This window comes from Epinephelus moara, chromosome 8 (genome assembly GCF_006386435.1).
Source record: "Epinephelus moara isolate mb chromosome 8, YSFRI_EMoa_1.0, whole genome shotgun sequence".
Taxonomy (NCBI): domain Eukaryota; kingdom Metazoa; phylum Chordata; class Actinopteri; order Perciformes; family Serranidae; genus Epinephelus; species Epinephelus moara.
Genome location: NC_065513.1, coordinates 27,466,174 through 27,478,260, shown reverse-complemented (window position 1 = coordinate 27,478,260; position 12,087 = coordinate 27,466,174). Strand labels below are relative to the sequence as shown.

The following is a 12,087-nucleotide window of genomic DNA, read 5'->3' as shown; positions in this document are numbered from 1 at the left end:
CTTGGTCATTTGCAATGGAGATGGTTTAGCAGTACGGCTTTAGCACATATCCGCTGTTGGGCTGGTTTGCTTTGAGGATGACTCTGCTTATTCATCCCGGGTCATAAAGCCGAGCTGAGCCCTGTAGCCCAGAGCGCACCGTTCAGCTGAGCCGTTTCCTACTCGATTCTGATGCTGATGGCCTCGTTAAGGCGACTATTGGCTCTTTTCTGTGCGGGCTGCGGGAAGCCCCACCACGGCCATTTTCATGGTCACACCTCCTGCGGGCATCCAGAGGTGGCAAACTAAACGAACCCGCGGGGGATCCGAGGGGGAACACTTGGTTTCTTAACACTGGCTAGGCGTGGTGTTAAAGTTCTCAAGAACATCCACCTCCAACTGAGCTGCTGCGATTTGTAATAGCAGATGATTAAAATACCAAGATTAAACTTTAACCTCTTATCAATGTATTTTGGAAGCATGGTGCACAGAACATTGCCTATATCAGGCTCACATATGGGTGTATACTGTGGATGTGTGGACCATTTGTCCTGCAGGAGTGCAAAAAGTGATGAGACTGAAATGAAACAGTCGTTATTTTGGTGACGCGTAAAACCCACACATAAAGGAATGCCATTTTTTCTTTAGTATTTGGGAGATTTTGTTACATTTGATGTAATTTTGGTTTGACACTAACTCTAGTTTCTTGGCAATTGAAATTAAATGCATAGATACTTTGCCGTCTATAAACTGTCTTTGCATGAATATGCCGTGCGCACTTCAGGACTCCCCAAGCCCCCCCACCTGTGTGCTTGCCTCCACTGGTTCCCCGCGGTGAGGGGCTACTCTGATAGGTCCAGAGGGTTAATGGGACTGGCCTGCAGGGCAGCAGTCTCCCAACATAAAAAGCCTCATCCCTCCTTTCCAGAACTAACAGCCGATACGCAAGATTTGAGTCGGACTAGACAGCAGATGCGCTTTTACGCACGAACAGGGTCCTTTCGGTTTTTACGCACGGCGAACCATTAATGCCTCTTTGGCACAGTTGAGTTTTTACGTGTTTGTGAGCATTCCGCGTGACCATGACTCTCTCCAGTAAATTTGAAGCTTCACTACATGTCGCTTCGCCTCTGGAAGAGGATGAGATTGACATAGTGGGCGAGGATGAGCCAGGCCACGGGCGTTTATATCGAAACCAGTGCTCCACGGACGCCGGGTCCTCAGCAGAATCTGGAGCCGAGTTTGACTCTTCTGAACCAGACTCCTCGGGGGAGAGCGAGAACAGTTTCTGCGCAGACGCACCGCAGTCCAGGAAAGTCCAGAGCAGCTCCGTGAAGCCTCCCTACTCCTACATTGCCCTCATCACCATGGCCATCCTGCAGAGCCCGGTGAAGAAGCTGACGCTGAGCGGCATCTGTGACTTCATCAGCAACAAGTTTCCCTACTACAGAGACAAGTTCCCCGCTTGGCAGAACTCCATCAGGCACAACCTCTCCCTCAACGACTGCTTCATCAAGATCCCAAGGGAGCCTGGAAACCCGGGCAAAGGTAACTACTGGTCTCTGGACCCTGCCTCTGAGGACATGTTCGACAACGGCAGCTTCCTTCGGCGGAGGAAGCGCTTCAAGAGAAACCAGCCCGAGCTTGGCAAAGACGGACTTATGTTTTATTCCAACTTGAACTGCTACCGGCCGTACGGGCAACCATACTGCGTACAAGGCCAGGTAAGCCCCCCGCCTGCTGCTCCTATCCGGTACATGCCTCTACAGGAGGGCATCATGATGCCTCCGTCTTCATATCACCTTCCACCACAAACTTTGAACAGTCACGGGAAGTGTAGTGGGTCTAAGGACTTCAGAGCGCAGCTTTGCGCAACAGAACCAGCTGAGCCAAAGCCTGGCCCGCAGGCAAAGTGCTCCTTCAGCATTGACAGCATCATGAGCAAACCCTCTCCCATCAGTGCACACAACCCACATCCACTGCAGAGCCCTCGCAGCGCTCTCGGATACGGTCATGTCATGTCGGGCCCTGCTGCATGCTTGGTGCCGACTCTCCTGCAGGCTCCCAGGACTCCATTCTGCCCTCCTGCCATGCTGAGCACTGCTCCTTTAAGGAACGAGCATCTCAGACTCTCTTACCATCACTGCTGAAGCCTTTACAGTATCTGTTTGTTTGATGCTCTGTGAAGACACGTTGGTGTAGCTCATTTCTTAAAGAAATATTCTGATTGCATGATATTTATGTGCGTTGACATTCAAAGTCTTAAAGTAATCTGTGTAAATAAGATGAGTGGTAATATATTTGTGAAACTTGCTGCAGTGGAAACTCTTGTTGTGTTTTTGTTGTTAATTAAAGTGTGAAAATAAATGTCTTCAAACATTTCTGTGATGTTTAAAGCTCTTTATTTTGTTCCTTAAAGCAGAGAGGTGCAGTTTGAACAAAGTTATTTGGGTCCGGGCCCAGTGGAAATATAAAGTAAGGAATATAACAGGACAGGAAAAACACCTGATACATGCTTTCTTTAAAACAATATCTAGTGAAAAATATATTACATTTTGTAATTGTGAGATGATGCATTAAGTGTCAGTTTAGAAAGTTTAATTCTCCCCCAAATTCACAATGTCTCACCATTATTAAAGTCAAACTTTTCAACTAATACAGGTCAACATGCTCCCAATCAAGTCTGTTCTTTTGCATATTTGCCAATGATATTTTAAGACTTTTTTTTACAACAGCAAAAGAAAAACAAAGCAAAACACATAAAAAGATTACACATATGTTATTCCACAAGTTACAGGGTATTGACATGGCATCATGGCACAGTTAACCTGTTAAACCATCAACCATTCACTTAAATTCTTCAGTCAAACTAATGACCAGTTGCCATTTTTGGTAAAAAGTCGCTCTCGGTTTGACAGCGTGAATCTAATTTTCCCTAAATGTAAAACATGAATAAATTTCTTTTTACCACATATCCAATGTTGGGAGATTCTCAGATTCCCAAAGCTGAAGCAACAAATTTCTTGCAAGCAGTGTGGACAGAGAGATGGCCTGAGCTTCATACTGTCCTTCACTCTACCTGGCTCAACCTCCCCAAATAGTGCAGGTAAAGGGGCAGGGGGAACTCCTTCTTAAAGGCCTTAGTAAAAAAGTCCCCAAAAATGACCCAAAAAAGTTTGCAACCAATAGCATTGTAGGCATTTGTGAGACAGAGTTTCTTGATCTTTCAAACATTTCACACAGTGGGGTAAAGCATCTTTGATTATTTTTTTTGTTGGTTTTGTAATATTTTAAGTCTTTTTTAAAAGTGTAATCATCCTAAACTCACAGTTAAAACACCCCTTTGCAGATGTTTGGCTTTTATGGAGATATAATAACTGAGACAAAACACTGGGAGAAAAATTTAAAGCACATTTTCCAACCAGCATACTGATAAGCATAATGCCAGCTCCAAACCTAAGTCACCGTTGATAAAGTAGGCTAGGGCTAGAGACACTCGCTGATCTACACTTAAAAAAAGTCTCTAATAGTTTACTTTTTAAGATTAACTTTGCTTTTTTTCATCCTGATCTTAACACATTGAAAGCCCACTCAGTTCACACACACGATACAAAATAAGTAATATTTATGCTGTTATTTTTAGGCTGTATGTGTTGTGGGATGAAACACTCAAAGACAGGGGTGTCAAACATAAGGCTGTGGGCCAGAACCGGCCCACGAAAGGGCCCAATCCGGCCCTCTAGATGACTTTGCACATCTAATGTTGATGCACATGAGAGCTTTCAGGAGCCATTTAAACTGTGAGCAGATACTTCATCTAAAATCATGCCTTAGAGGCTTTTCCACTCTGACCAGAACACAGCTCTGTGAAATAACACAAAGCACTTTCTGTGGTCACATATAAAGATATCAAACATTGTGCAAAATATTGTCAACCAGCAGCTTCAGTACAAAAGACTCTGTATCAGACTTATGTCTTAAAACAATATTAGTGGAACCCTGCTGCTGAGGCACTGACAAAACTTCAGATTGTGAGGCAGGGGACGACTTAACCTGCTTCTTCAATAGCTTCCGCTTCAGTGGGAAATCATGAAAAACAAAAGTCACATATAATGAAAGTGAGCAGCAGACTGACTGAAAGTGGAAAAACTAAGACATACTGTTGAAATTACTCATAATGCAGCACTTGAGATCAAATTGTTTGTATGTGGCCCCTGAAATAAAATGTGTTTGACACCCGTGTTTTAAAAGGTATTTGTGTTTAAAAGGTCATTCCTTCTTCCTGCCTCAAGGTGGTGCTGTTTACCAAATATTGGAGCACATACAATGCGGACTGCTGCAGGCTTGTGATGGCCTAACCTACTCTTGTAATAATGTGAGCTAAAAATGCAATGCATTTAAAAGCTATACTGGAAACATGTGCAAATAAACTGCAGAGGACAGTGAGATATAGAACTGAAGATCCTGAAACAAATGTGGCTATGATGAAACACTCTGCAGTTATGGAGTGAAGCTCTGCTCAGTGCGCTGTCATTTCCCACATATAAACTCCTATAAGTGACTTGAGTCACGGCTTATGCCTTTATACCGGGCAGTGGTGACAGCTCAGACACAGGAGGTGTCCGGTTGCAGACCGGTGGTCCCGACACAATTCCCCTCTGCCATCAGTCAAAGGTCTATTTTTGGCCTGAGGCTCAGCTGATTGTGGGCCTTGAAGATTCTGGCCCTCCCTGATTTTTTTTTCTTGTAGTCAGTTGTTCAGGCTTATTAGGAAAAGAGGGAGTTGTCTAACAGCAGAGGAGAGTTCTGCTGAATGTTAACTTCAGTGCTGAGGGATGCAGCTCTGTGGGCTTTAGCACAAGTTGGTGGTGAGGACATTTTTGGCTGGGTGTTTCCTCCTGTCCCTGTGTGGGACTCCTTTCACTGCTCTCCTCCTTAACAGGGAACAGCAGCTTCACTTCACAGGCTGACGAGGTCCAACTTTGCTCTACGTTAAACTACTTTGACTCTGTGGTCGGACACCACCAGCAGCAAACTTTAAAAACTAACTCCAGGTTGTTTGATCGGCGTCCTCCCGTTGGGTCCCGACGAGGAGGATGGAGACGAGCCCCATCCCGGTGGTGACGGTCCAAACCGCCCCCTTTGACGACCAGCGGCCCGGTACCAACGGGCTGCGGAGGAAGACTGCGGTGTTCGAGGGGAAGAAGAACTACCTGCAGAACTACATCCAGAGCGTCCTGTCCTCCATCGACCTGCGGGACCGGCAGGGCTGCACCATGGTGGTGGGCAGCGACGGCCGCTACTTCAGCCGAGCTGCCACCGAGGTGATAGTGCAGATGGCAGCTGCCAACGGGGTAAGAAGGGTGGGGGCGACCTCCAGTCCTCACATACAAGAGACTGCCAAGCATTTGTTCCACTGTATCAACATGCTGGCAACACTTGTAGCCATGCACAAGACTAACATGTCTGAGTAAAAGTAAAATTAAGGGTGTATCTTCACCAGGGCCGTAATCACCTGTTTAACATAGGGGGGCATTTTCAGTGCCACCCAACCCTCCAGGGGGGCTTAGGGAGACTCATCCCAGGATACATTTTTAGAAACTTTACAGCTAAACTGACCATTTTGGAGCATTTTGAAATAAAAATCTTAGATCAGGGGTTTTCAAAGTTTTTAATTGCTGATAGCCATTCTTGGGAGCCAGCATGTGATGGAGGGCCGCACAGGAAAAGAGCACATACTATGACCTTTTCATGACTTTTTTATGACATACTATTCTATGATTTTTTTATATGACGCTTCCCAAAAACTTTAACAATCGACAGTGATATAGCCTATGCAACACTCATATTACAGTCTAGTTTCCACTTTTTTAATACATTTTAAAGCAATGGAATAAAGAGACAGTACAGTGTTCGATATTGATTGTACCCACCCACAGCAGTTGAGTAACAGCTTCTGCTTTGCTGATGTATGGCAACACCACTTGCACAAACAACACGCAGAACTGCAGTACATTGTGATACTAGAACCCGTAGCAATAATAAAAATGGCGATTTGGGAAGTTTATTTATAATTTTGTGATTAGATTTGCTACGATTATTTCAGACAGTGATGCGTGGTTACCTTTCATGGCATAGCAGTTTTTTCCTTTATATCTGGGGAGACATTTTGAGCATATTGGGTATTTTGACGGATGTGTCCCCTCTAATATATTGCAATTACTTCCATAGAAGTAAACATCAATGAAAATAAAGTAAAGAATTAGTTGTCTGCAAGGTAAATCCAAATGTGACTTAAGCTGCTCGTCACTGCAATCAAGAACAAAGATGAAATAAAATTGCCATAAATGATGCAAATTATGAATGTTTTCCCCAAAGATGCAATCATATTTTGGATTCAGGATGGATGTTCATTTGTCTAAGCTGTGGCCCAGTGGTCCCCAACCTGGCTGAGTCCAAAGGGATGAGCTGAGAAGATGATTACTGGCGTAGAAGATGAGCAAAAACAAAATTATGTTTACTAATATTTACCCTTTTTATTGTAAGATATTGTATATCTTTACAAAAATGGAAGCCTGAGAATTGAAAAACCATGTTTCCAGGGTACTGCTCACCTCTCATAGACACCTAAACTTTGTATTAAGGGGACACATTACAAGCAAAAAAAAGATAGGGAAGCATTTCTATTTGCAAGAACAACTATACTATCTGCAGAGATTGTTCCAACTTCTCTTTAAAAAGATAATTAGTAGGGCTTTTGATTTTTAAATCAACATTTTATAAGTAATATGTTGCACTGCAAAGGTCAGTATTTATTATCATGGCTGACATGTGTGCAGTTACTCCTCAAACAGACATGAAAGCCCTAGTTTATGTGATAGTAATGATCTGTGGTATTAACACATGCAAACCCATCCAAAGTGTGTGTGTGTGAGCTCTCAAGTGTCAGCAGCAGATAAATTAAAATAGGAAGACAGAGCGAGAGAGACAGAGAGGAGGAAAATCCCCTCCGCTTGTTTAAAGCGCTTGCTGCGAGATCTTTTTTGATTGGTTTGGGCAGTTTCCAAAGGAAAATCTGAAGGGAATATAATTTGTTTTTGAGATCGGTCCGTTTTTCTGCTGGCCCAGCCAAATGTCTCTTGATGTCGGCCTTATCAGCACTTCCATCCATCCTGCCCTATTTTCCTGCCGACGTGTGTTGCCCCCCTCGCTCTCGCTGTTTCACCTCTCCAGGGCCAGACTTCGTGCTTTGGGGATCCCCTGTCAGATGGCATTGAACCAAAAGTCAGGGCAGTGGCAACTTGCAGATAACCGACCCAGTGCATGCACTATGTTTCTTTCACTAGTTACTGAATACAGTCTAGTGGGAAATGATAGACTGCATTATACACATTGTTAGGTCATTACACACAGTACTATGCAGGCTAAATGTGTTTGGAAGAGTACATTTATTAGGGTTGTCCCTCACTTTCCTTGTCTTTTCTTTATATACACATGCAGCATGCCGGATGTTAGGAGGATACACTGACGTCAGGAGAATAAATTCCTCTCCAGTGAGGACACATTTATTTAGAATGGCTGATATGCAGGGGAATTATGGGATGCTGGTGGTATTACCACTTTAAAAGTAGCATACGAAGTATTAATAGAGAGTGCAGCTCTGTTATTTCGGCACCCTCTCGGGGCAGATCATTTGCTTTTTTAAATCTGGATGTCAATTAGTCACCTGTAGAATGATGACAAATCTTTGGGCCGGGGTTGCGTTCAGTTGTAGTTGGACAGATGGGCTTTTGAAATTTTTCAGGTCAGGGTAGACTGAAAAAATCTGTCAAAAATCTGCCAGCTCAAGAAACACTACCTGGCATTATTTTTTCTGCGTCATTTCCCCATGAATAATCCCTTTTCCATGCAACAAAATTCATATTTATGCAGCATTTAGGAAACAGCTGAGGCAGCTACAAAAGACAGTAGACCCCTGAACTATTCTCTCAGTAAGCATGATTACAATAGATGACATCCTGGATTGATGTGCAACTAACATTGCGTCTCTCTAATATCTGTGCTGTGCAGATTGGTCGTCTGGTAATCGGCCACAACGGCCTCCTGTCCACCCCTGCTGTTTCCTGCATCATCAGGAAGATCAAAGCCATTGGCGGGATCATCCTCACAGCCAGTCACAACCCCGGAGGCCCTGGTGGAGACTTTGGAATCAAGTTCAATGTGGCAAATGGAGGTGAGGACTGAAAATCTTCCAGTTGCTTTTTCCTATTGAGTATGTTTAAAGTCAGAGGGAGGGCTTTGAAACTGTCTGTAAAGTCAGGGATGTTTTTTACCAGAAAACAATGAATGCCAGTGTTTGCCAAATTGACACACGTCTTTATTTGTGTGGTAGGCCCGTCTACGGACACAGTGATGGAGAGGATCTACCAGGTGAGCCGGACGCTCGAGGAGTACGCCATCTGCCCCGATCTTCGCATTGACCTGTCCAGGCTGGGAAGACAAGAATTTGATCTGGAGAACAAGTTTAAACCTTTCAGAGGTACAATACTCACTTACTCTGTTCGCCTTTTGTCCAAGTGGTACTATTGTTGGTGCCGCTGTCGCAAAGACAGCCAGATCACTTTCAGTTTTCCATAGAGCATAGCAACTACCACAGTTTCCACACGTTGATTGTTACACCGTCTGCCAGTTCCACTACTGGAAATAGTAACTGCACAGAACCTACATTGATAGTCTTTGGTAACTGGGGATAGCTACCAGGGAAAACAAAAGCACTGTCATCTTCCTGTTTTGGTTGCACAGTGGTTGACGCACTTCCATTGTGCCGTAAATCGAACCTTAATTTTCTCGGTACCCAGTGACAGACAGAATTGCATAGTAAAAGCGAGGCTTATAGGCATGGATTGATTACTCGACAGGCCTACTGGGCACAGGCCCAGGGGTGCAAGGTGTCACGGGGGCCCTGGCCTTCGTTTGCAAAATGCCAAATGTCACATTAACACATACTGACCAAGAGGAGACGGTTACCCCAGTGAGACACAAAACAACCTCAAGGAGAAACAAACCCACAAAAAAAATGCATAGCGACTGCAAAGACACGCAAAACCACCACAGAGTCTGTATGCAGGAGAGGTGGTGGGGCCCTTTGCATGTCTGTGTCCAGTGGCCCATTGTCTCATAATATGCCTATGCTTATAGGGAACCAATCAAAATGCTGATGTCATTATTTTATAGCTATTACACTGTAAATCAACATTTACTTACTACTTACATAACAGTGAGTTAAGCAAAAAAAACATGTCTATTTCCACTTTAATCCACACATGCATGCACACAAACAAATAATGCTAATCGTCTCTTCTCTGTGTTCGTAGTGGAGATCGTAGACTCAGTTGACGTGTATCTGCAACTGCTGAGAAACATCTTTGACTTCAGTGCCATCAAAAGTCTTCTCACAGGACCACATCAGGTCAAGATACACATAGATGCCATGAATGGAGGTGAGACAATTCATCATCTACTTTACATATAGCCCCTGAGCTCTTATAAATGTTACTGGAGATTAAACAGTGTCTGTCTTACCTCCTCTCCTCATGTTGTGTCGCAGTGATGGGCCCCTATGTGCGTAGGATCCTGTGTGATGAGTTGGGAGCTCCCGCTAACTCTGCTGTCAACTGCGTCCCTCTGGAGGACTTCGGTGGTCGACCTCCTGAGCCCAACCTGACTTACGCCACCTCACTGGTAGACGCCATGAAAGGAGGTGACTTTGGCTTTGGAGCTGCATTTGATGCAGATGGGGTAAGACATGTCTACTTTTAAATGTCTCAAATCTGATGTTCAACTGGTGGAATCATATGATTGAAATGCATTCAGTTTTCCAGTGGATGCTTTTTTTATACTACTATCATTTAGAAAATAAATTCAATATGTTAATCAAATGCATTTTATTGTGAAGCAGCGACAGAAACGTAGGTGCTGGCTGTAGCTAATGGAGCAAAAATGTTGCTCGATAAGTGGTTATCTTTTGTTAAAGAGGTATATTGGAAAGGATTTTCTTTAAGGCCTCTCACTCATCCCACTGTCTGACATTGCACAAGACTCTCAAAGCTTTAGTGCTGCACTTCTGGTCCTGTCATCTGTTTTGCACCATAAAGCAATAACCTCTTTGTGATATAAAATAATAACGTAGATTTAGAGGAAAGTCCCAAGTATTCTGATTATAACTGTGGTATTTGGAGGTTGGACGAGGTTGATAATGTTTATTGGTTTAACTTAGTCCACAAACATTAACATTGCAATGCTTTATTTATTTTAAATAGATGTCCTTTCTTACATGTCATGAGATATCTTTTATGATGGTCACTAAGCATTACACTCATTCAAAACCTATTCAGGTTTTATTTTTATTTTTATTTTTTTTACAGAATAAGACCAAATCCAGGTTATTTAGACTCCACCCATAGATACCAGAGAGCGTATTATTTATTTTTTATTTGTTTTTGTTTGCTCATTGATAACAGGAAGACAAGAAATGTAGGACTGAATAATACTGTATCCACGATGATCCAACAAGCAGCTCACTTTTTCCACAGTGTCATCCAATAGTCATTTCTACTGTACACGCACACACACACACACACACACACACACACACACACACACACACACACCCTTTGCAAAGTAAATTAGCTCATCATCAGGAGAATTATGTCATATCTGCTCTGTTTCTCCCACCAGGATCCGTATCTTCACAGTCATTAGCACCAGTCGCTGTAATCTCACTGTATGTAGGTCTCTTTTTCGGGGTCACTGTTACATAATACCGTAACCAATATCTTCCAAACTTTAAACAGTAATTGTGAATGTTGGCGAGAAAAAAAAGCACTTCATTTTTTTTTTACTTATTTCTGGCTTATATTGCTCTTTGCAGCAGAACTGCAAATCCAACTTTACCGAATGTTACGGCAACCCAAAGGTTATTATGCTGTGTGACTGATAGCTGAATAGATTTGCTGTCATAATGTATTAAGTAGCATCATTTAGACAACATGGAGGTCTGTGGTGCAGAAGAATAAGCCCAGTTCATTGTTAGTTTTGGTCTCCTCATAGGATTAATTGAGAAAATTAGGATTAGTAAGCAAAAATCACCAACCTTATCCTTTTTTTTTTACAATAAAGCTAAGTCTGAATGCAGTTCTCTCTTCACATCATTACACTAAAAACCAACAACTAGACTCACATTGTACTAAATGCTGTGCCGTTTTCAGGACCGCTACATGATCCTCGGAGAAAACGGCTTCTTTGTGAACCCCTCAGACTCAGTGGCCATCATGGCTGCCAACCTCTCCACCATCCCCTACTTCAGACAGATGGGAGTCAAGGGCTTTGCCAGAAGTATGGCCACCAGCGCTGCCATCGACAGGTACAACACACACTAACACATGCACACACCCTCATACCCCTTTTTCACCAAAGTGGGGCTAGTTCCATTCTGGAAACAGATGGCTCTTAGCTGGAACCAAAGAAATAGCAGGTTGTCCTTGACCTGAGGTGCAAACGATGACGACATTAGTGGCCATATCACATTCAACAGGTTGGAAAGAGAGGATGGAGTCTTGCACACAATAGTCTTTTATGTCTGCTTATCATTAATAGTTGGTCTATGCTTGTTTTTTTTTTTTGGATAAAAACAAATATTTGTGACACAAAGTTCAGTTAGGAACCAGCAAATATGGTGGAAAGGGTATCAGTAGGTCTACGGGATCCATTGGAAAAAGAAACTGGAGCATTTTGCAGCTTACATTAGTGTAATCTGTTACACCCCACCCTTAGGTGACCCTATGGGGCAAACAAAACTCCAACACTGACCCAAAATAATCACAAATACACCTTTAAAATGCTCAAATCCATGGGATTTATTAGAACTAAAACAAGCAAACAGGACAACAAAAATCCCATGGTGAGAGGCAGCAGGACCAGCAGTCCCCACACCAGAGGCCTCTCCCCTTTGCTGCTGGCACAGGAGCTCTTAAGCATCTCCTCCATGCCAGGTGCACTGCACCTTATTAACTAATGCAGCACACCTGGGCAGATCCACAAGGGAGAGAA

At 43.3% G+C, this 12,087-nt stretch overlaps 2 protein-coding genes across 2 annotated transcripts in view; both read left to right on the top strand.

Annotated features, from left to right (window-relative positions):
* The first annotated feature begins 890 nt into the window (after positions 1 to 890).
* On the top strand, positions 891 to 2,392 carry foxd5 (forkhead box D5). The gene has a single exon (XM_050051740.1). The coding sequence runs from the start codon at positions 1,062 to 1,064 to the stop codon at positions 2,127 to 2,129; it is 1,068 nt and encodes a 355-aa protein (XP_049907697.1). The 5' UTR covers positions 891 to 1,061; the 3' UTR covers positions 2,130 to 2,392.
* A 2,336-nt stretch (positions 2,393 to 4,728) lies between these two features.
* pgm5 (phosphoglucomutase 5) overlaps positions 4,729 to 12,087 on the top strand; it is a 43,014-nt gene continuing 35,655 nt past the window's right edge. The window contains exons 1-6 of the mRNA XM_050052084.1: positions 4,729 to 5,333; positions 8,050 to 8,212; positions 8,372 to 8,518; positions 9,354 to 9,479; positions 9,587 to 9,777; positions 11,247 to 11,401. Coding sequence (XP_049908041.1) covers positions 5,076 to 5,333; positions 8,050 to 8,212; positions 8,372 to 8,518; positions 9,354 to 9,479; positions 9,587 to 9,777; positions 11,247 to 11,401 — 1,040 coding nt within the window. The 5' untranslated portion in view covers positions 4,729 to 5,075. The remainder of the gene's footprint in view (positions 5,334 to 8,049; positions 8,213 to 8,371; positions 8,519 to 9,353; positions 9,480 to 9,586; positions 9,778 to 11,246; positions 11,402 to 12,087) is intronic.

Coding starts and splice junctions, on each gene's coding strand:
- foxd5 (XM_050051740.1), top strand. CDS start 1,062: ATGACTCTCTCCAGTAAATTTGAAGCTTCACTACATGTCGCTTCGCCT.